The sequence below is a fragment of the Anolis sagrei genome, chromosome 5 (genome assembly GCF_037176765.1).
Source record: "Anolis sagrei isolate rAnoSag1 chromosome 5, rAnoSag1.mat, whole genome shotgun sequence".
NCBI classification, from domain to species: Eukaryota; Metazoa; Chordata; class Lepidosauria; order Squamata; family Dactyloidae; genus Anolis; species Anolis sagrei.
This window is the reverse complement of record NC_090025.1, coordinates 105656524-105681154: the sequence shown is the minus strand read 5'-3', so window position 1 is coordinate 105681154 and position 24631 is coordinate 105656524. Positions and strand designations below refer to the sequence as shown.

The window sequence follows — 24631 nt, the reverse complement described above, 5'->3', positions numbered from 1 at the left end:
AGAGCTGGAGCAAGGAGAAAGGAGGCAGGCAGCGGTCCCAAGGACACCAGGGCAACGCTGGGTATAGATGTTAATTCACACTTTAAAAGTGAAGTGTGCTGTAGTCCCAATTGGTGCCCGAGGCAAGGCAGGCAGCCCAGCGGATTCCTTGAAAACCGGGCACGAACTTTTTCCTTGGCTGTTTTGCACAGGTTCACATTCCTCTCCTGCAAGTGACCTATATTCACTTCGGGCTCTCGTTTCCACGTGTCACTGGCTGGACGGGGAGGCAACAAAGCCTACCGAGCGTCGCATGTTGCTAAAGGGAGCTTTGGCGAGCTTCTCCCCGCCCACATCCTCCGATTTCTTCCGTCTCCCCCTTTCCCTCTTCTCCCCATTCCTCGACCCAGGCATCCCAGGCAGCGCTGTGTGTAACACGATCCCGGGGCCGTATATCCCCGAGTAGGCGGGCAGGCGCTTTCCCCGCTGGCGCGGAGGAGCATCGCCGGTGCCACATCACGCACAAAGGGCTCCCCCAGCAATGTGGCTCCTGTGGCTCCTGTGGCTGGAGGGGTCTCTGGCCAGCAGCACCCCGGAGCCAGCCTCTCCTGTCTGCCAGCCGGGCTCCAGAGCTCAGGGTAAGCCTCCAGGATCGGGGCTCTTGAGGCAGTGGGTAAACCTAGGTTGGATTGAGGGCTGGGGGTCTGTTGCTCTTCCAATATACAGTCCCTCCAGGTATATGGATGTTTGCCCTCTGCTGTGAGCAAAGCAAATAAATAGGGTAAGTGCAATGTGCAGACAATCTTAAATCTCTACTAAAGTGCTTCTGGGACATATTGCTGGAGTTTCCTATTCTGGAAAGGCACACCGGAACAGCCAGGTCTTCAAACTCTTCCTAAAGACTGCCAGTGTAGGGGCTTGGGGAGGATATTCGGGGGGCCACCACAGAAAAGGCCCTGTCCCTCGTCCCCACCAGACACGCCTGCGACGCAGGTGGGATCGCAAGCAGGGCCTCTCCAGATGAACGAAGAGAACGCGTGGGTTCATAGACGGAGATGCGGTCACGCAGGTAGGCAGGTCCCAAACTCATGGGCTATCCAGTCCAACCCCCTGCCAAGAAGCAGGAATATTGCATTCAAAGCACCCCTGACAAATGGCCATCCAGCCTCTGTTTAAAAGCTCGGCAGTGACCAGGGGAGCATTTGCACGACTAAAGCTTGTGCGCCAGCTGCACCTGTACCTTGGGAAGTCTGACTTGGCCACGGTAGTCCACGCTCTGGTTACATCCCGTTTAGACTACTGCAACGCTCTCTATGTGGGGTTGCCTTTGAAGACTGCTCGGAGGCTCCAACTAGTCCAATGCTCGGCGGCCATGATTCTAACAGGAGCGGAGCGAAGGGAGCATTCAACCCCCCCTGTTGCGCCAACTCCACTGGCTACCGATTTGCTACCGGGCTCAATTCAAAGTGCTGATGTTGGCCTTTAAAGCCCTAAATGGTTCCGGCCCAAGCTACCTATCTGACCGCATCTCTGCCTATGAACCCACCAGGACTTTGAGATCTTCCGGGGAGGCCCTGCTCTTGATCCCGCCTGCTTCTCAAGCACGGCTGGCGGGGACGAGAGATAGGGCCTTCTTGGTGGTGGCTCCTCAGCTGTCGAACGCCCTTCCCACGGACATTAGACTAGCACCATCTCTAATGGTATTCCGCATAAAAGTGAAGACCTGGCTGTTTGAGCAGGCATTCAATAATTGTGCAATGATTGGTTAATGAACATAGGAATGGAACAATGGATGACGAATCTGGATCATGTTTTCTGATGATGAGACGATAGTGAATGATTATTGTAGTAATTGTTTATTAATTGTGTAATGTGTTAGGTTATTAACTGTTTTTACATTGTAGCGTTGAATTTTTGTTGTTCTTATTGTTGTAAACCGCTGTGAGTCGCCTTTGGGCTGAGAACAGCGGTATATAAGCAGAGTAAATAAATAAATAAATAAATAAGAAGGAGCCTCCACCACACTCCAGGGCAGAGAGTTCCACTGCTGAACGGCTCTCACAGTCAGGAAGTTCTTCCTCATGTTCAGATGGAATCTTCTTTCTTGTAGTTTGAAGCCATTATTCCGCGTCCTAGTCTCCAGGGAAGCAGAAAACAAGCTTGCTCCCTCCTCCCTGTGGCTTCCTCTCACATATTTATACATGGCTATCATATCTCCTCTCAGCCTTTTCTTCAGGCTAAAGCTCCTTAAGCCGCTCCTCATAGGGCTTGTTCTCCAGACCCTTGATCATTTTAGTCGCCCTCCTCTGGACACATTCTAGCTTGTCAATATCTCTCTTGAACTGTGGTGCCCAGAATTGGACACAATATTCCAGGTGTGGTCTAACCAAAGCGGAATAGAGGGGTAGCATGACTTCCCTAAATCTAGACACTATGCTCCTGTTGATGCAGGCCAAAATCCCATTGGCTTTTTTTCGCTGATATATATTTTCTGTTCATTGTGGGAGTTCTGTGTGCCATATTTGGTTCAATTCCATCATTGGTGGAGTTCAGAATGCTCTTTGATTGTAGGTGAACTATACATCCCAGTAACTACAACTCGCATATGTCAAAGTCTATTTTCCCCCAAGAGCGCCCCTAGGCAAAATCAACTATACTGCAACTATACTCCCCCAAGGCACTTTCAAGCCATTTAATGCTAATCAAGGTGGTCAGTTGAAACATTCACACCTAGCTGCAGCAGAAAAAAGTCCTTTGTCCCACCCTGGTCTTTCCACAGATATGTAAACCCATTTTCCTAGTTCCAACAGACCTCACTACCTCTGAGGATGCTTGCCATAGATGCAAGTGAAATGTCAGGAGAAAATGCCTCTAGAACATGGCCATATAGCCCAGAAAAACCTACAACAACCCACATATTACACTGCCATATACAATCCAGATTATCTGATTTGAACTGGATTATATGCCAACCTAGCAGTTCGAAAACATGCAAATGTGAGTAGAACAATAGGTACCGCTCCAGCGGGAAGGTAACAACGCTCCATGTAGTCATGCTGGCCACATGAGCTTGGAGGTGTCTACGGACAACCGGCTCTTCAGCTTAGAAATGGAGATGAACACCAGTCCTCAGAGTCGGACACAATTGGATTTAATGTCAGGGGAAAACCTTTACCTTTACTTACTTCCTGACAATACCCTACAGCGCTGACTATGAGCACCAACTCCCAGAGTTGGACACGACTGGATGAAATCCTGAAGAAGAGGAAGTCCCCCAAAACAAGGCAACCTCAACCCATGGATCCTTTGTCACATTATAATTTGGATAATATTTTGAACTGCACAGCAATTTGAACTAGTTGGGCTTTATTTGGACTGTATTTTGAAGACCGTTTACTTTCTCAAGGACTACGAGATAACCAAGCAGCACTCAGACTTGTAATTTTTTTGTGTGTGGTTTATATGCAGTGTATTTATATGGTTTATGTTAACATAGTTCTGTTTGGATAACAGTTTGCAACTAATATTTTGTATTTATGAGCACCAACCCCCAGAGTTGGACACGACTGGACTTAATGTCAGAGGAAAACCTTTACCTTTACCTATATGCCAGTGTATAATCTTATAATCCGGGCTATCTGATTTGAACTGGATTCCATGGCCATATAGACCCATGTAATCTGGATTATCTGACTTGAATTGGATTCTAACACAGTTTAGACCGGGGGTCCTCAAACGAAGGCCCGGGAGGCTAGATACGGCCCTCTAAGGTCATTTATCCAGCCCTCTCTCAGGGTCAACCGCAATATAAAGCCCTATGAGAGGAGACTTGATGATCATGTATAAATATGTGAGGGAAAGTCATAGGGAGGAGGGAGCAAGCTTGTTTTCTGCTGCCCTGGAGACTAGGAGGCGAAGCAATGGCTTCAAACTGCAGGAAAGGAGATTCAGCCTGAACATGAGGAAGAACTTCCTGTGAGAGCTATTCAGCAGTGGAACTCTCTGCCCTGGGAGTGTGGTGGAGGGTCCTTCTTTGGGAGCTTTTTAAGAGAGGCTGGATGGTCATCTTTCAGGAGTGCTTTGAATGTGATTTTCCTGTTTCTTGGCGGGGGGGGGGGGTGGACTGGATGGCCCACAAGGTCTCTTTCAACTCTATGATTCTATCTGATTTGTACTGTATTCTATGTGTAATCCAGTTCAAAGCAGATAATCTGAATGATCTGTGTTGATTGTATTGGATTGTATGACAGTGTACAAGTGGCCCCAGTTTCCAACACAAACAGTCCCCAAGTTACAAACATTTTTTTCCTAACAACAAAGGAACAGTACTGGTCCTCTGTATTCAAAAATCTTACATCCATAGATTTAGTCATTCACAACTTGAAAATACAGGCAGTCCCTGAGTTACAAGCATCTGATTTACAAGCAATATATAGTTAAGAACGGGGGGGGGGGGGGGTCGATAATATGAAGTGAGAGAAATCTATCCCTAGGAAAGGAAATTCACTCCTGGAAGAGTTATTATCATGGGGGAAAGGTGTCTCCACTAAAGCTTTATCACTAATCTTTGTTTCCACAACAAACCAATGGTTTTTCAAATCAAATTATCACAGGGACATAATGTGAGGGGAAATTTTCTGAACAGAGGGACAGCAAAACAAACATCACAGTGTGGTACCAAATCTATTTGTCTGTCTGTCTGTCTGTCTAGACCAGTGGTTCTCAACCTGGGGTCCCCAGATGTTTTTGGCCTTCAACTCCCAGAAATCCTAACAGCTAGTAAACTGGCTGGGATTTCTGGGAGTTGTAGGCCAAAAACATCTGGGGACCCCAGGTTGAGAACCATTGGTCTAGACAGTCCCCAAGTTAAGAACAAGATAGGTTCTGTCAGTTTGTTGTTCTTATATTTATTTCACCTCACATTCTGTTCCTATTGGAATTCAATTTTGAAAAAAATAGGCTTGTTGTGTAAACAAGGATTGGTGACAAAGCTTCAGCGGAGACACCTTCACCCCATGATAACTGTTTCAGGAGTGAATTTCCCTTCAGAGGGGTATATTTCTCTCACTTCTTATTGTCTCACCCCCGTTCTTAACTAGGAATTGTTTGTAAATTGAATTGGGTTGTTGTAGGTTTTTTCAGGCTATATGGCCATGGTCTAGAGGCATTCTCTCCTGACGTTTCACCTGCATCTATGGCAAGCATCCTCAGAGGTAGTGAGGTTTGTTGGAACTAGGAAAAAGGGGTTTATATATCTGTGGAATGACCAGGGTGGGACAAAGGACTCTTGTCTGCTGGAGCTAGTTGTGAATGTTTCAACTGACCGCTTTGATTAGCATATAATGGCCTAACAGTACCTGGAGCAAACTTTTGTTGAGAGGTGATTCATATGCATATATGGTAACAGGGATAAGCCCAATGTATTGGCACTGTGGATTAAATAGAGGATGGTATGCCCATATGTGGTGAGAATGTTCAAAGGTCTGCCTCCTGCACTCTTTGGGAAAAAATAGTGTAGAAAATGGAAAACCTATTCAAAATATTACTTTAAGTCAATATATATTTGATGCTAATGGGTGTATTAGGCAATAACAAGATTAACGTAAAAGAACAAGAATGGTTTAAAACCATTATTTTAGCAGATGAGGCAGTGCTGGCATGGGGTTGGAAAGATGAAAAAAATGGACTATGGAAAACTGGAATAATTACCTCAACAATCGGGTTCAATCTGACATTATAGTACATTTAATTCAGGATGATACATAGAAGAATAAAATAAGTGAAATTAAAGATAAATAAATGGTTTGTATGGAATGGATAAAAAGTGGTGAAGCCAATGTAAATATTGCACAGAAACTAAGAAAATTGTGCCCCACGGTTAAAGCCATTGAGGAAATGTGTGATATGGTTGGGAGGATTTAAATAACCAAAATTAATTTTTAAAAATCTAGCTTGTGAGTAAATTTGCTCCAATGAATAACACTCCAATATCCCAGATGTCTTTTATCTCAAAAAATGTACAAGAAGGGGGAGGTTACAAAGAAACAGAGAATGTACATCAAACATCGACTACGTGTGAAATGCTCTTTTTTACAAAAATGTTGAAATGTGTAGGCAGTAACTGCATACCTGATAGCAATAATTCTAGCTCAAAATAGCCATGGCTGTAAATCAAATAGTGGGCCCCATATGGTTTTGTTTTGAAGTCTATTTTGAATTTGATTTGTAAGATGTTTCAGAGAACCCCTACAATGCCTAGGGACTGCGTCTCTAGTGTATTGTAAGACTCGAGGTACGTGAGAAGGCAGAGATCTTTGTGCTGTTTTGCTTTCCAGGAATAGAGTAGCCAGACTGTAAACAATTGGAAAGCCACTTGCCTGTCATTTTTGTCTGGTGGCTCTGTGATATTTTGCTTGTTTACTTTCATTTTGGAATGAGAAGGAAAGGCTTCACCATTAAACCAGTCTCAGTCCCTTGAGGGGCATCTTTCTGGGAATTTTGAACCGCAATGTGCCAAATCTTGTCAGTGGGGGAAGGAGCACTTTTGACCCTTGTAGTGCTCCCACTTTGAACCCTTGGCAGTTAAAGCAGTGTCTGGCTGCATTTATTCCACAGTGTAGATGTGCCCTTAGTCCTGTAATGTGTTCACAATGTTCACGATCTTGTCCAAGAGTCACTATTGGTGTATGCAGCACAAAGCAGCCTTGGGAAGGCAGTGCCTTCAGGTAGATAGCTAAGCCTTATCACAACCACAGAGGGACTTTGAATTGGCCTCCTTGGGCAATCTCAATTCTTTGGGAGAGCTTTGCCTCAGGGAGGAGAGCTGGGTAAATAAGGAGGCGAGGGAGAAAAGAGTGCAAATGTATTTTTGTTGAAACCATCAACTTCTCAAAAAGGAAAAGGGGGGGGGGGAAGCAGCACCTTATAACAGAGCTTTCCAAACTGTGTGTTGTGACAGTTTTGTGTATAGATTTGTCACGTGAATGTAATGAGAAACCTCCCGGCCGATGTGAAATGAGCAATACCAACTTAGATGCATGTTTATGCAGCAAAGGTGCCAATTTGTATGGAATAATTCAGACTTATTTCAATTGTGTTACAATACCCTAAGGCAGCGGTTCTCAACCTAGGGGTTGCGACCCCCAGGGGGGTCGTTGGGCCATTTTCGAGGGGTTGCGAAGCTGCCTTGGTTGGCCCTGTCCCCACCAAAATGGCTGCTGACCCCTTGTGCCAGGCCAAAAGCTAGGACTCCTGGTCAGCTCCTCCTGCTGCTCTTCCCACAGGGCTGTGGGCTGACAAGAGGAGGAGCTTGCAGGGAAAGGCGCGCATGGAAGAAGGCTTGCCTTTCTACCCGGCCCACGCATCTTTCCAAGTTCAGAAGGGCGCAGGGGCCAGCAGAGGGCTGCCCGCATGGGCTGGCCTTGAGGACAGACTTTCTGCCCGGCCCCCATGCCTTTCTGAGATCTGTTTTCTCCAACCGCCACCAGTGTTCATATTTGGGCATATTGAGTATTTGTGCCAAGTTGGGTCCAAATGTACAGTCCTTTGGGTTCACAGTGCTCTCCATATGTAGGTGAACTACATCTCCCATAAATCATTGTCAATTCCTCCCAGACCCCTCCAGTATTTTCTGTTAGTCATTGGGGCTCTTTGTGCCAAGTTTGTTCCAGGTCTATAATTTGTGGGGGTCTCAGTGGTCTCAGTGGCCTGTGGAACTCAGAGGTGAATTGGTTGAAGGTACTTTTAAAAGTTTTGGATAGCATAGGGAGAGGTGAACATACCTGTGGTGTCTGTTTTGCTGTCAGTGTCCCTGTTCAGAAGATTTTGCCTCACTTTCTGTCCCTGTGAGAATTGGATTTTGAAAAATTGGCTTGTTGTGGAAACAAGGATTGGTGAGAAAGCTTCAGCAGAGATACCTTTTCCCCATGATTACTCCTTCAGGAGTGAATTTCCCTTAGGAGGGTTTGATTTCTCTCACTTTCTGTTGTCTCACCCCCATTCTTAACTTTGTAAATTGAATGCTTGTAACTCAGGGATTGCCTGTATATGACTGACATCTGCCTACCTGCCACTTTGTATATGTGCCTGTATCTCTTATAAATGGTTGGTTTAACCTGTGGTTTGCTAGTAAAACTGAATTACATTTTTCAAAGAGCTCCATCTCTTTAATGACTTCCTATATGTTTACTAATGGTTCCTTGTCACCCTAGAGAGAAGTAACTAGTGGGATGTCACTGGGTTCTCTCCTGGGACTTTTTAAGAAGATGCTGGATGGCCATCTTTCAGGAGCACTTTGATTATGTGTTCCTGCATGGCAGCAGGTTTGACTGGATAGTGTTTGTGATAGTTTCCAACTCTATAATTCTATGATTCCACGACTCCGGCTGCCAAAAATTGCCTTGCTTCTTCCCTCTTCAGCCCCCCAAATATATCTGCAAGAAGCAAACTTCCCAGAACCCAGGAAGCTGGCTGTGTGGCGTGAACACAAACACCCACTCCTACCCACTGTTTTTCCAATAAAAGTTTCCCATAAAATCTTTGCATTGCAGGTCCTTGGTAGAGATCCAGTGCCTAGATCCAGTCTGGCATCAGATGTCCAGTTCTGTCTGTAGTCTTCTGGAAGCAAGCCTCATTCTTATATTTAGAAAGCTGTCTCAATGTTATTCCAAAGGGAGAGCTTCTGATGTTCTTAAAATGCCTCCTTCCTTTTATGCATAGAAATGAACACTGTAGTTAGGACCACTATTAAATTTATTTATGTATTTATTTACTATATTTATATACCCTCCCTCTCAACCTGCGACTCAAGATGGTTTACAGTTGGTATCAAGACCATAAAATACAATATCAATACAATAAAACCATTGAATAATAAAACCATAACAAAATCAGTAAAAACATGAACATTAGAGTGTCCTATTAAAAACATTGTCCAATCACATAATTCAACCATTCCTTTTTCCTATATCTGTTATATTGTATTTGGAAATGCCTGCTCAAAGAGCCAAGTCTTGACTCTCTTTCGAAAAGTTAGAAGGGAGGGGGGTGATCTAATATCCTTAGGGAGGGCATTCCATAGCTAAGGGGCCACCACTGAGAAGGCCCTGTCTCTTGTCCCCGCCTGCCATACTTGTGATAAAAGTGGGACCGAGAGCAGGGCTTCCCCAGACGATCTTAAAGTCCTGAAGGTTTCATAAGGGGAAATGCGTTTGGACAGGTAAGTTGGGCCAGAACCATTTAAGGCTTTATAGGTTAAAGCCAGCACTTTGAATTGTGCCCAGTAGCAGACAGGCAGCCAGTGGAGCTGATGCAACAGAGGAGTTGTATGCTCCCTGAATGCGGCTCCTGTTAGCAATCTGGCTGCTGTCCGTTGTACCAATTGAAGCTTCCGGACAGTCTTCAAAGGCAACCCCACCTAGAGAGAATTGCAGTAGTCTATACGGGATGTATCCAGAGCGTGGACTACCATGGCCAAGTCAGACTTCCCAAGTACGGGCGCAGCTGGCAAACAAGCTTTAACTGTGCAAATGCTCCCCTGGTCACCGCTGAAACCTGAGGTTCCAGGCTCAGCGATGAACCCAGGATCACACCCAAGCTGCGAACCTGCGTCTTCAGGGGGAGTGTAACCCCATCCAACACAGGTTGTAACCCTATGCCCTGTTCGGCATTGCAACTGATCAGGAGTACCTCTGTCTTATCTGGATTCAATTTGTTAGCCCTCATCCAGATTGTCACAGCAGCCAAGCACTGGTTCAGGACGTGAACAGCCTCCTTAGTAGCAGGAGGGAAGACGGGACAGAGTTGGATATCATCTGCGTATAGATGACACTGCACCCCGAAACTCTGGATGATCTCTCCCAGTGGCTTCATGTAAATGTTAAACAACCCTTAAAATGTTAACCCTTAAAATTACAAATACAAAGATAGAGCAAAGAAGTGTCTATCTTGTGCGTATTTGTGGAACTCATTCCCTAATCTGTGTTGACAAGATGGAAGGGAACTGAAGCTTTCTCAGAATTGAGGCTGCCATACAATGCAGTCTGAATTTGCACTGTGTGGTCAGTGTGGACCCATACAATGTATTTCAATGTAGTTAAGTTGCAATATATATGCCTGTACTGACCATATAATGTGGATTCAAATTGCCTTGTATGGCAGGGTGGATCCAAAAACTGAGAGAAGGGTGTGGAAATGTAGGATGTATTTCTTGCCAGTAAAAGCCAGAAAGAGCAAGAAGAGTGGTATGTGTACCAGTAATTGTAAACACTACAGGAGGCTTCTCAAAAATCTTAAAAGCTACGATATTGCTTGATATCACTTTTCCTTACACACCCTTTGACTAGATCATTTCGTTCCTTGATAAATATCTAAAACCATGATGGTGAACCTATGACACGCGTGTCAGCACTGACACGCATGGCTATTTTTGATGACACGCAGACACATGTGGCCACATACAGAGAAATACACCTTAAAAGAGCCAATCTAATTCCATCCTTAAATTTTTCTTATTTAAACTATAAATATTGCAAAATTATGGTTTTTTTCTTGAAGTGACACTCCACCCAAGTTATGCTCAGGTTTTTGGCAAATTTTGACACACCAAGCTCAAAAGGTTGCCCATCACTGATCTAAAAGAAACTTAGGAGCCCCCAGTGGCGCAGTGGGTTAAAGCGCTGAGATGCTGAACTTACAGACTGAAAGGTTGCAGGTTCAAATCTGGGGAGCAGAGCTTCTGCCAACCTAGCCGTTCAAAAACATGCAAATGTGAGTAGATCCAGTGGGAAGATAATGGTGCTCCATGCAGTCATGCCAGCCACATGACCTTGGAGCTGTCTACGGACAACTCCGACTCTTCGGCTTAGAAATGGAGAAGAGCACAACCCCTAGAGTCAGACACGACTGGACTTAATGTCAGGGGAAAACCTTTACCTTTACCTTACACATGTCTGACACAGCCACGGACCTGTAGCTAATGAGAAAACTCATGTCTAAACAAATGTCTTGCTGTAGCAGCAATATAATTGTGCTTTAATGCTTTGAATTGAGTATATTCCCCTCTACCTCACTCACCCCACCCCTTTTATTCTGGTCTGGATGGCAGACTTTTCTGACTGCAATGAATTGAAAAAAAGCTTTTTTTTGATACATTACAAGTAAAATACTTTTTAATGCTAAAATAACAATTTCAACACAGTATTTTCATGGTCTATTGATTGTAAGTGAAGCTGATGGTGAACTAAAACTCACCATCAGTGTATTTTATTGCAATACACTAGCAATAAAATACAAAGAACATTTCCCTCCCCTGCACGTGCCATGCATCAGAAAGGAATACTGTACTTGGAACTCTGTTAATACTTTTTCTTTCTGCCTGTACTGCCACCTAGTGAATAATGGCAAGTGTAAGCTTCATTAGAATGGAAGCATGGGATATTGCATGGAATGCAATGAGAAATGAACAGGTCCTTTGTAATTTTATGTATACTGATGATCTTCCCTGACATAGCTGTACTTGTAACAAAGCATAGGGCATGCATGAAGCTTCAGGAAGAAACAGGCCTACTTAGGCTTTGGCATCTATCTGATCATTGAATGGACTCAAAAAGAAGATATAGAATTTTTAAAAAGTTAGGAAAACCATGCTATTGAATTCCTGAATCAAAGCTCAGTTGAGAATGTTGTTGACTAATTTAGAATGGCTGTGGATTAGGCCCAAGCCATTGTGGGTTGCCTGGTGAGAAAAGAGAAGCCAATATTACAGAATAAATCTCACCAAGTTGAAGCAGAAGCCACCAAGATGTTTATTTCGTTCCAGCTGGAGCAGATGTCAAACTGCAATCATTTGCCAAAGCCGACATAGTTTGCAAAGGAAAACATTACAGTTTTAATAGAAAATACATGCTGTCAGATTCAAATTTCCTGCTCCTGCCCCCCCCCCCCCCTTGCCAGCTCTGTACTGATTGGATGGAGTCATCAGCTGGCTGGGGGTGTGGCCGGCTTGGCTGTGCCTCAGCCAATCAGCGAGCCAGTGTCGCTTCGGCTTCCCAGCCAGTGGGAAGCAAGGAGACAGTCCGGGCGGGAAACAATGAACCAGGAGAAAAAGATGAATGGATTAAGTGACTCAATGTTTGTACAATTGCCGGCGATAGCTTTCTTTAGCTTTCGAGCCAGCTTGGCTATTGTCCTTAGTATCTGAAGTATACATCTTTCGTCTGACTTGAAATTCAGACCCTTTGTAATCTTTGGGTCCTGGATATGGGTTTAGTGATGGTATCTGAAACTGGCATCAGCCGGAGGAATGGAAACAAAGAAAGAGGCTGTGGTGATACCTAAATCCTCCGCAGGCAGGATGTCACCTATTGTGATAGATAATTAGAATGTCCTTGGGATCCATTCTTCAGATGGGCAAGCCTTTGTCTTCTCTGAGGTCTGAAGAAGTAGAGTCATTTGTTTATCAGTCATGCAAAATGTCCTTGGTGAGTCCTTTTGTTTAGGAGAAGATTTCCTGGAGGCCTGGGATGCTGGGTTCATGAAGAGGTGACATTTCATATTTCATATAGGGATATGGGGAAGGGGAAGGCATACAAGGGGATCATAGGGGATACATTCGTATATAGGGAAAAGGAAATCATATCACCACTTCCCACCCACCAGAGTCCATTCATAAAGATCAGTGAAATATCATAAAAGTTCATAAGGTATAGGGTCCATAAGAGTTCCAAAGTCCATGAAAAGTTGATTAAAGGTTTTTAAAAGTTCATAAATAGTCCATAAAGTTTGGGTTACAGGGGCATTGCCATGTGGGGCCATGGGGCCATGGAAAGAGAGATGGGGGATTATGCGATCATTCCAGCCTGGTGTCCTTAGTAAAACTATGAATTTCTTGGTTTTGAACCATCCTTTACAGAGTCCTGAGGGGGGGAGGTCACCTCCAATATCAAGAAGACCAGTTCTAATGTCACAAATGGAGACAGAAGAGATAAGAACTTCCTGATGCTGGTGACCCTTACACCAGGACTGAAAGCAAAATCTTTGCATTTGTAACATTTATTGTGTATTCAGAAAGAATGTTACATTTATGAAGCAAGACCCCTTGGGGGTTGAGAAGGGCGGGGTAGAAACGTTAGGAATAAATAAATAAATAAATAAATTTATGGGAGCAGATTTATTTTGCCAAAATGGTATTACCACTGAACAGTGAAAGTTTGTTGTTTGTGACAAGTCAACAACTGGGAAACAAGATGAAGTAACTGTATATAATGTAATGTAGAATTTCTCCTGCAAAGCACAGTGACCTAGGCTTAGAAAGTGCAGATACATAAATCTTTACACACAATAAAATACTTAGCATTTTTTTTGCAAGGAAATTGACGTGCACTGTGGAGCTTGTTGCTTGGGGGTCCTTCCACACAGCCATATAACCCAGAATATCAAGACAGATAATCCACAATATCTGCTTTAAACTGGGTTATCTGAGTCCACACTGGCATATAATCCAGTTCAGTATTGAAGGGGGCTTGTAGACCTCATAACAGCAACAAAGTTCTGGTATCTTGGAGACCTAGTAAATATGTAAAGTCTTTAATGCAGCATGTTAAACTGAAAGTTTTGTGTTTACTGTCTATTACTTCTTCTCCTTGCACCCTCTCTCTCAATTTTCCGCACCTCAGTTTCTGTTTCCATTGTAGTATTACAGGTTCATTCATACATTGCCATCATCCGTGTGATAGTAATACATGTATAGCATTTCGGCGATCCTTATAAAACAGCAGTAACATAGGTGTTACACCAACTGGTGAAGGCATGATTTGGGTGAGATGTGAACCTAGGACTTTACATACTTTTAATTGTGAGCTGTCACAGCATAGTGGCCAACAATATTTCCTGGCAAGACACCAATTCAAATACACCACATTCACACTGCAATCACCTACAACCCTCTCCCCATAGGTTTGTCTTACTGGAGCCTAAGAGCTTAATGACATGGCACCAATATGACTGGAGTTTCAGGTAATGAACTATGCAGAACATTCATCATCTGTTGGTTGGTTATCACATAATACATAATCTGTGACAAGACAGCAAATAAAAACAAGGTGTTTCAAAATGAGAGCCAATTTCAAAAAGATATCCAGCTAGAATTTAGAGGATCCCGCCCAGGAGAGAAGAGCCCTCAGACCCACCAATGAGGATCCGGTACTCTGGCGAGCAAAGGAAAGAGCCAATAGAATTTTCCCTGATTTTTCCCAATAAATCACACCAAAGTTGAAGAAAACGCCACCGAGTTGTTTTATTGCGATCCAACTGGAAAAGATGCAAAGACACAATATTTTGTCAGGCAAGCACACATCCAATACAAAACAGAGCCATTTTATAGAAAATACAGAGTTGTAGAATTCCAATTCCCCTCCGCCCACCCATCTGCCAGCTTGGTGCTGATTGGCTGGTGTGTTACAGCTGGGAGGAGGCTTGGCCGCCTCCTAAGCATTCCAGCCAATCGGTGGGCTCGCGCTGCTTCAGCTTCCTGGCCAATCAGGAGGGGAAGGCGGGATGAGTGGGAAACAATGCGAACTGTGTAGATTATGGTTTTTAATGGTTGTCCATAGGTGGGTGAGTCCCCTTTGGGGCCTTCCAGGTCACCGGGTGCTATGGTGATGAGTTGTAATCTACATCTGTGTCTGGCAGATCTGCCAGAATCCAGATTTTTCCAAAGCTGGGATATGGAGACAGTGGGATGATCTTGATGGTGGTTTCCGTCGAAGAGTGGGAACAAAGAATGAAACGAACAAGGCAACCTTGTGGCTTTTCTAAGGCCAGTTGCTCCATTGAGAAATGATTACATCTGCCAAGCAGGCACACCCCAGGTGGGCTTATTCTGAGGCCTGAGGTAATTGTCCATGCAAGAAGTTTCTGTCTGGGCTCTGGGGTCACAGAGAGTGGCATTTCATATTTTTATACAGAAACTATATCTCTCTATCCCATCCACCTATCCCATCCACCAGAAGTCCATAAGCCATAACTGAAAAAAGTTCTGTAAAGGGTTCCAAAACTTTGGCCAAGTTTGCCAAAGTTGAAATAGAAGTTGATGAGAGCCTTGATCGTGGCTCAACGTATGTCCATAAAGTCCAACATAAGAATCCAACATTTAACATATGTGTCCATGGGAGATAAAGATAAAGGGTCTGGGAAAGTCCTTGGTGTGTGTGTGTGGGGGGGGGGGGGGCAATAAAGGAGTCCATAAAGGGCAAAAGGGCATGTGATATCCAAGAATGATTTCTGTAAGTCCACTGAGTCCATGCTGGGAGCCCTGCAACAGTTGGGGCCGAAACTCGCCCCTTGTGAGGGAAAACCACAACTCCCTCCTGGATCCGGAGCCGGGATGGCAAGTCAACTTCCCGAGGGTCTCAAGGGGTGACCACATCAAGTTCCCCAGGTCCTGGGGCTCTGTGAAGGCGAGGAAGCGACGGCAGGAGCAGCGCAGCAGTGGGAAGCCTCGTTTGACAATCAGCTGTTTCTTTATTAAGTATATTCTTTAAAGATAAAAGGTTATTCTCCGAGCGTAGGAGTCCAGAGTCCAAAAAGTGAGATAGCCGTTAGTCTTAGAATTAGGCTAAGAAAAATATGACACCAAAATGGAGGCGATCGCTTAACTCGTGGATACGGGGGCCCGAGGGGTTTCCGTATCCATGATTTAAGGGAGCGCAGTTTCGGCCTCCCCGGGACGCCTTGAAAGCATCCCAGGAAAAGGTTCATGCATTAGAAACCTTGAGTCAGTAAATAGACACAAGGTATCATTATGGAGAGGTAAAGGTTACAATTTAGCGATTTATACTTTTATTGGGGGTTTTGTTACAATGTTAGGGCAGGAGAAGGATGTAAAGGGGAGAATGAGAGTGAAAGAGTCCCTGGTTGAGGCTGCTGCTGAGGCACATTCCCATTGAAGTTGTCCTAACGGGGCATCCAGGAAGTGCAGAATTCCCTGCTGCAGGTCAGATTAACTTGATGGCAGGGGCTCCTGGTGGGTTCGCCATCAAAAACAGTATGTATACTTCATGATGACAAATGCTACAATTACACAAAAAATTACAATCAGTTATCAAGTTATCATGTTTTACGAGTATTTTGAACCAGAAACAAATCTAAAAAATAACATCACAAAGGGAGAATATCAGGCCCTATGTTGCAGAGCTGTCATCTTGCAAATGACTGAGGCTAGGGACAATTTGTGCACTGGGGAGAGAGATCTAGCGATAATCGTTTGAAATGACAATTTACATCTGTTTGAAACACCCTGTATTGGTCCAGCAGATGTAATGGTGGGATAGCAGCTGAGATGGGACTGCTCTGGAAAGAGTATAAATATGTTTTAACTGTTCCATTATTTCACTTGCAGTTTGAATCAATACTTTTTTCTCTCACTTCATAATAATTTTTCCACTTTTTCTTTGTTCATTCTTTCAGCCCAGTGCCAAACATCAACAGAAAACAAAGGTAAAATATATTTTGTGTTGAATTCATTGTACCATTTCTTCTACTTGTACATTTTTCCTTTAACATACTATTTTTGTGTCATATATTGCTTTATTGTATGATCTTTTCCCACCACATTTGCAGAATTTTACAAGATGTCCACATGACGAACCATCAAGGACTGTAAGATAGTCTGGGGAGGCCCTGCTCTCGGTCTCGCCTTCGTCTCAAGTACGTTTAGTGGGGACGAGAGACAGGGCCTTCTCAGTGGTGGCCCCTCGGCTATGGAACACCCTCCCTAGGGAGATTAGATCTGGTCCCTCCCTCTTAACATTTCAGAGGCAAGTTAAAACATGGCTGTTTGAGCACGCGTTTACAAATGCAGAGTAGCTAATATAGGAAATCGAATGATTTGACAATGGAACTGGATAATGCTTGATAATAATGAGATGCTAATGATGTTGTTTTTATTGCTTTTGTGGTGTTTTATATTGTTTAATGTTTTAATCTGTATTATGTTTTTATATGTACTGATTTGTTGGAAACCGCCTTGAGTCGCCGATTGGCTGAGAAAGGCGGTATACAAATACAGTAAATAAATAAATAAATAAATAAATAAGGACGTTGACTTGTAACCAATTTTTACCTGCCACTTCTTTTCTTTGTATCACAGTAATCCAATTAATAATAATATATAATAATCATAATAAATACTTTATTTATAGACCTCCATCTCTCCCCGAGGGGACTCAGAGCAGTTTACATTTTAAAAGGCAAACATTCGATGCCATCGTTAACAAAAACACACAAATCAAAGTAATACAAAATAAAATCACGAAAGACAAATCAAAAAGGGAAATATTAACGTTTAAATAAAATCAATTACACATAGAGACACATGTGCTCTGAAATGTTCAATGACTAAAATGCATAAAAAGTGCCAAACATGTCAGTGAAGATCTATAATTTAGGTAAGGGAGGTTCTTTTATTAGAGAAAAAGGACACATGAAACATTAAGGTGATGTTCAACCAGTGGATGTCATAGTCGTTGTCTCCTCCTCCTCCTCCTCCTTCTTCCTTCTCCTTCCTCTTCTTCTTCTTCTTCTTCCTCCTCTTCTTCTTCTTCTTCCTCCTCCTCCTCTTCTCCTTCTTCTTCCTCCTCCTCCTCCTCCTGTTCTTCTTCCTCCTCCTCCTCCTCCTTTTCCTCCTCCTCCTCCTCCTCCTCCTCCTCTTCTTCTTCTTCTTCTTCTTCTTCTTCTTCTTCGTCTTCTTCTTCTTCTTCACCACCACCACCACCACCAAAATACTCTTTCTTTTTTGCAGCTCATTCTAACAGCCTGTTTATAATAACTATTTCCTGTTTCCCTGGCAGGACAAATAATCTGATTGTTATTAAATACTGTTTCTTATTCTGCCAATTGGAAAGTGACAAAGTTTCCACCATGCCTCTTGCAAGACAAACAATAACACAACTAATACAGTGCATGTTTTAATTTCTGCACTAGTTCATCATCTTCATGTATAAACAAATAGTTCAATGACCTTCATAGCTTCTGGCATTTCAAAGATGCAACTACGGACACTTTGTGAATATAGTATATAGACTGGGGGTTATGGGGGCTTTGATTCAAGAGTTGGAGCCAAGCTGCAGCTAGTGTTAGTGGCAAAGCTCTTGGACATGCGGGTTTCATAAGGTCTTCTATGGTCATGTAGCTCCACTCACATCCCCTTCTTTTCCACTTCCAACACCTTGCTTGCCTTCCTATCTGCTAAATCCCTCTATCTACCACAGCTGTGCTTCTTTTCTTTCTCTTCTTCCATCTTAGAACATGTTGGTCATACTGCAAAGGAAGCTGCAGTCATACCTGAGACCTTTGCTTTTCCAGATGACTTTGCAGGTATATTTCTGCTGTCATGCTCAGTGACCAGAAGTCAATAAGACCCTTTCTACGTTGCCATATAATCCAGATCAGCAAAGAAAATAATCCATTTTATCTGCTTTGAACTGGATTATATGAGTCTACACTGCCATACAATCCAGTTCAGAGCAGATAATATGGATTTTATATAGCAGTATAGAAGGGACCTATGTGAACATGTGTGTTTAAGGCCCCTTCTACACTGCCACATACAATCCAGATTTATGGTCTTTGAAATGGATTATATAGCAGTATAGACTCAAATAATCCAGTTCAAAGCAGATAGCATGGATTATGCAGAGTAACTGACATAGGAAAATGGAACAACTAGACAATGAGTCTGGATAATGTTTTTAACAAGGAGACACTATGAATTTATGTTTTATTGATTTATTTAGTTTTTATTATATGTTATGTTTTTAATTGTATTTATGACATTGTAAGCATTGAATTTTGCACTTTTAACTGCCTTGAGTCACCTACAGGCTGAGAAAGGCGGTATACAAATACAGTAAATAAATAAATATCTGCTTTGATAACGTTGATTATATGGCAGTGTAGAAGGGGCCTAAAAAAAATCTTCTTGTGGCTATACTAGACTTGCCTAAACTGTACATCTAAGGAAAGAAGAAAATAGGACTTTCTTCAGAATTGTTAATAAAAATTATCAAGAGACATTAAAAATTATCAAAATAGTTGGAGTGCATGCATTTTTTAAATCAAACTCTGCTCTAAAACAACAATAACAACTTATATTGCATTGGCGATGAGGGACAGGCTCTTGCAATGGAAAAATACTGTGTGAGCGTGGAGGTTTTAACCAAAGGAATCTTCTAATCCTGAGCACTTTTATTTATAAATTGCCATTAATCCATGTGCACTTCAACTGATTCTAATTAGAACCAGAAGAAAGAACATGTGTGTTCTCAGGCTGCTACTATGAAAGAAATGGCTCCCAGTAGCTGCTGGCACTATTTTCTCTTTGCTGGTTTTCTCATTGTGAGGGAGGGGAGCAACTTCACAGCAACCATGCCTCTGGTCAGTGATAGTGGCCAGAATTTTCTTTTCTGCAACTGTAGCCATAAGAAAACAGGAATAATAACAGCAACCAAGATGTTGCTCAAAACAGTCTTTGGTTTCTTCCAGTAAGCCTTTCAAATTGCCACATTCATGCAATTTTATCAGGAATTCAGATAATACTGTGTTCCATTTGTAAATCTTGTGATTCTGTTCTTCTGCTCTCATTTTTATTGCCAGTAGATGTTGGTTAAGAGCAGAGGAGATGGCACAAAAGAATCAGCATCTCAGGTTGAGTGTTCCTAATCTGAAATGCTTGGAATCAGAAGTGTCTTAGATTTTGGATTTTTGTGGACTTTGGAATATCTATAAATGGATACATGTCCATAATGAAGTATCTTGCAGATGGGGCCCAAGTCTAAGCATGAAATGCATTTATGTTTCGTAAACACCTTATACCAGTGGTTCCCAACCTTTTTTTGACCAGGGACCACTTGACCAGGGATCACTTGACCAGAGACCACTTTGACCAGGGACCACTTGAACAAGGAACACTCTCCAATATTAGTACCAAAAGCATTACAAATCAATTTTTGGTCAACTTTAGATTCGGTTTGGTTATTTGGAGTGCTGATTTAGAAAATTGCATTGCAAAGACCACATCAGCTCTAGTTTCTGATACAGAACATATGCCATCCAGTAGTCGCCATCTGCTCACCCACAGAAAACCATATTTTAAAATCTAGAGCTGATGTGGTAGTAGTAATCTTTTGTGGGTAGTCAGCCTCTCCTCTCCTGACATCCCTGTTACCTCGGCATTATAAGAGGGTTTCGTGAGACCAGTCGCTCTAGTTGCCAAGTGGTTTCCAGGCAACAGTGTAGTAATGGTGAGGCCATGAACCATATTTTCATACTTCGAGACCACTGGTGGTCAACAGACCACAGGTTGAGAACCACTGCCTTATACAAATATCCCAATTTTCTGCACAATTATTTAAATATTTTTGTGCATGAAACATGCTTTGGGCATGTTGAGACTTTAAAAAGCTAAGTTATCACTATCTTCTCAGTCAAATCATGCAGACATCTTCAGATTTTGGAGTATTTTGGATTTCAGAAATCCAGATAAGGGGTGCTCAACTTGTCCAAGCATTCTTCGAGTTGCCCCCTTTCTAGTCTTCCCTTTTCCTGTTTTGTGAATGTTACGGAACAGGCTGATTAAAGAGAACCAGTATATTGAACCACAAGTCAATCAGAGCTAATGCTAAGCACAGATGCCTGGAATCACTTTGATCTAAATAAGGAAAGTTACAATCAAGTTGATAAAGGTTTGGCAATGAGAACAAAGATTAAAGGTTTCAAAATATCTGATTGAGATGTATTTCTGTTCCTTCATCACTGAATCCTTGCAATCAAGAAATAAAAGTCTGTTGGCTAAAAATCTGAAAATGCAGTAAGTCAAACGTGATATATTATGCTGGGTTTTCAAACTACCCGGGAATAAGTCAATTAAATTAAATTACTACCAAATTGCTTTAGACAGATTATTGCTGCAATGTGCTTTTTAGTTGGCTTTAATTTATGATGATCCTGTAACCCCAATACTTGGTAAAGTGGAAGGCAATGGGAAAAGAAGAAGGTTGCAATCAAGGAAGGATTATGTAAGTTTTGGGAGTACAGATCACGACTGGGAGCTCTCGAAACTCTCATATGCATATAGTTTCCTTAGGTCAAAGTTGACTGAATGGAAAATAGCAGCAGCAGCAACAACAACAACAACAAATCAATAGATAGCAAGATGCTTTTCTCTTAGCCACTGCCTTTCTTTTTATCACGAGAGAGCATGATTTAGTTATGGATCACTCACTGAGGACCTCACACATTGAGAAATTTCCCGGCCTAGGACACTTCAACCTCTTTTCAAGAAGGTAAAGGCAGAGAGCTCATCATATGACATTAAACTACTTCCAACCATCATGGCTTTCTGTAGTTGAAAAGAGGCTGAAGTATCCTGAAAGGAGGGAGGGGTGAGCAATCGTGTTCAGGACCTCATCACATTGAGGAATTACCCCATAATAGGACATGTCAGCCTCTTTTCAAGCAGGGAGAGACACAGAGTTCATCACAGGTTTTAAAATTACATTGGTCTGATAAAGGAAAGGGAGACATGAGAAAGGCAAATGAGTTTTAAATTCCCTGCTTCCCTATAAATCCCCTGCTTTCCTCATGAGGTCTATAGTAATCTTGGTTCTAGATATTGAAGTTTTCCATGAGGCTCCTCAGTGTGATGGTTCGAACTGGGGGAAAACTGAAGAGGGAAACACGTGTGAAGACAGAACCTGAAAGGTTCAAATCCTTTCCATTAGACAGATGGGTAGCCATGCTTCTCAGGGACCATGTGATGAGGTGGTAGGTTTGCAGGACTAAGTGGGGCTTGAACCCTGGTTTCCTAGATTCCTAATCCAACACTAAACTACTACACTGTATTGATCATTATAGACTGGTATACTACATTGATGTACTTCTCTTTCAATTTCTCACAGGAAATTGTGTTGATATCAACTTGACTTCCTGTGCTGATGTGTCTTATTCAAAAACAATGTATCCCAATTTGCTGGATCAAGAATCCAGAGCAGTTGTTGAACACAGCTCTGAATATATCTTGATGAGTGTGGTCCACAATCTGCTGCAAGGAGAATGCAATCCTGACCTGAGACTTCTGGGCTGCTCCATTATGGCCCCAAAATGTGAAGAAGGAAAAGTCATCAGACCTTGTCGTAAAACATGTGAAATGCTGAGAAAAAATTGCCTTGCTGCCTTTGATGCCATTGATATGGCTTGGCCATACTTCTTCGACTGCGATCGATTCTTTGTCGATGAGATAGAAGGATGCTTTGATCCCTTAGCAAAACTGAGAGGTAAGAAGCAAAGGTGTGAGGAAAGAGGGAAAATGAGTCTGTATTTTCACAGTGCGGATGTGGTTCAAACATGCCAATATATCTGATGGACTGAATGACAGCTAAGTGAAACAATAAGGCTTCTGTGCCCCTGTATCTAAGGATGCATCTACACTGTAGGATCAGTGCAGTTTGACAACACTTTAACTGCCATGACTCAATGCTATGTAACCCTTGGTAGCTGCAGTTTGGTGAGGCACCAGCACTCTTCAGCAGAGAAGACTTAAAACAATGTAATGCTACAAGGTGTATATAACTCCCATGGTTCCATAACTTGGAGCCATGGCAGATTAAATGGTGATCTAACACATTAATTCCACAGTGTAAATGCACTCTAAAAAGAAACAAATATTCATTGCTTTATGCTTGTCAATCTGGTTTAGTTGCATTTCCTTAGAGTCTATCATTTTAGGCACATGTTCCCAAGGTTGTAAACAATAGTATTGTCTAGTAAGTAGATCAACATCAGAATTTTTAAAGCTTTGGACTGGGAAGTCAGTCATCCAATACATTAACAAGTTTACTGTATTACACTGCAAAATCAACCCTGATTGACCTCACATTCATATAAATTGATCATGCATGAGAGGAAATGTTTGGTGTCCAGGGGAAACAAAGGCTGCCAAGCTGTACAACAAAAGCTGCCAAGCTGGACAATACATTGGCTATAGCCCAATTTGCTTTTAACGTTCTCAAAAAGAAGCTACTGTCCAAAAGAAGCCAATACCCAAAAGGTGCCTCTCTTTCCTCATGAAAGAATAATATTACCGGTTGCATTTCCATGTATTAAATGGAAATTTGGAATTGCTGAGACAGAATAAAGAAGTGCTTACTTGTAATTCTTCAACCCCGCACAGGGTTTAAAACAGAAAAGAATTTTAAAATAAAAAATTGATGAAGCAATCTGTCAGTAAGCTTTACAAAGCTGTTTTTCTATGCTAGGGTAATGGAAGCTGATGAACATCCTACTGACAGTTCAAGACCCATTTGCTTTAAAAACTCCTTGCATAACATATTACTATCCATTTTCTGACCCAATCTAGTTTCTTGTATTCATGTTAGCAAACTCCTGTTAACACCTCTAAATAGATTGATCACCATCAGTGCCCCCATGCAGGTGGATGCCCATTCAGAAATCATGGCAAAGGTGGCATCCACAAACTGGGAGCCAAGGTAGGGAGACAGCCATAGGATCTTCTCACAAAAAGGTTGTTGTAGCGTATAACTTAGCTGGCTGAATTTTACCTGGAATCTAAACATGCTATCTGGTGCCTGTTTGCACTATTGGCAACATAGATTCTAAACTTTCGTTCTTTTATTATTATTATTTTTTAAATGATTAAATTGTGAGATAAAGTCAGGAAGAAGAGAGGCTGTATATTTCTATGAGTTTTCCTTTGATGATCCTTCTCAGCCTGACCAAATTTACAGTGTGTTGTGGAGAAAATACTGATATCAACCCCCCACCCATTGCTGTTGTTACTTTATTTATACTATAATAGTAAAAAAAAAAATCATGTCAGGAGTGACTTGAGAAACCGCAAGTTGCTTCTGATGTGAGAGTAATAGTAATGTTTGTGGCAGAGAGTCAGCATGATGTAGTGGGTTGAGGATGGACTCTGGAGATCAGGGTTTGAGTTACTGCTCATCATGGAAACCCAAAGAGGGACCTTGGCCAAGTGACATCCTCTCCACCTCAGAGCAAGACAAAAACAACTCCCCTCTGACAAATCATGCCAAGAAAATCCTGTGATAGATTCACTTTAGCATCTCCAAAAGTTGGAAATGACTTGAGGGCATACAACAACCACAAAATGTATATGGCCTCTTTAAATAGTTTGCCTTTATCCATTAATATACTATGGTTCTGTAAGTTCTGAATCTCCCCTGTCCCAAGATCTTATTATCAATAAAGCAAGCTTCTATTATCCATTCACTGAATGGTGGTTTTAATGATAAATTAAAAATAAGGGCTAATAGACCAAGTCTCAGATTCTAAAACATACTGTGACCACACATCTTAGCTCAAGACAGGTCTTAAGAACTGCAGATCCATCAGAAGCAAGAGAGGTATAAATGGGAATTGATCTGGAGGAAAATGACTTTGCTAGAGTGTTGTGTGTTTCTGCACTGCCATAAAAAAAGTGAACTGTGCTAAAGTGACCATATCTCTTTTTTAATAACATAACAAAGGGTGGAAATAGGTGTGTGATGTCAGTAGCTTGTGGCATCTCTCCAGGACACACTCTGCTACCGATAAATGTGATGACACCAGATTTGCTCCT

General features: G+C 42.4%; 1 protein-coding gene across 1 annotated transcript in view; it reads left to right on the top strand.

Annotated features, from left to right (window-relative positions):
• The first annotated feature begins 270 nt into the window (after positions 1–270).
• Positions 271–24631, top strand: part of CPZ (carboxypeptidase Z) — a 53315-nt gene continuing 28954 nt past the window's right edge. The window contains exons 1-3 of the mRNA XM_060778006.2: positions 271–617; positions 16444–16473; positions 21933–22307. Coding sequence (XP_060633989.2) covers positions 521–617; positions 16444–16473; positions 21933–22307 — 502 coding nt within the window. The 5' untranslated portion in view covers positions 271–520. The remainder of the gene's footprint in view (positions 618–16443; positions 16474–21932; positions 22308–24631) is intronic.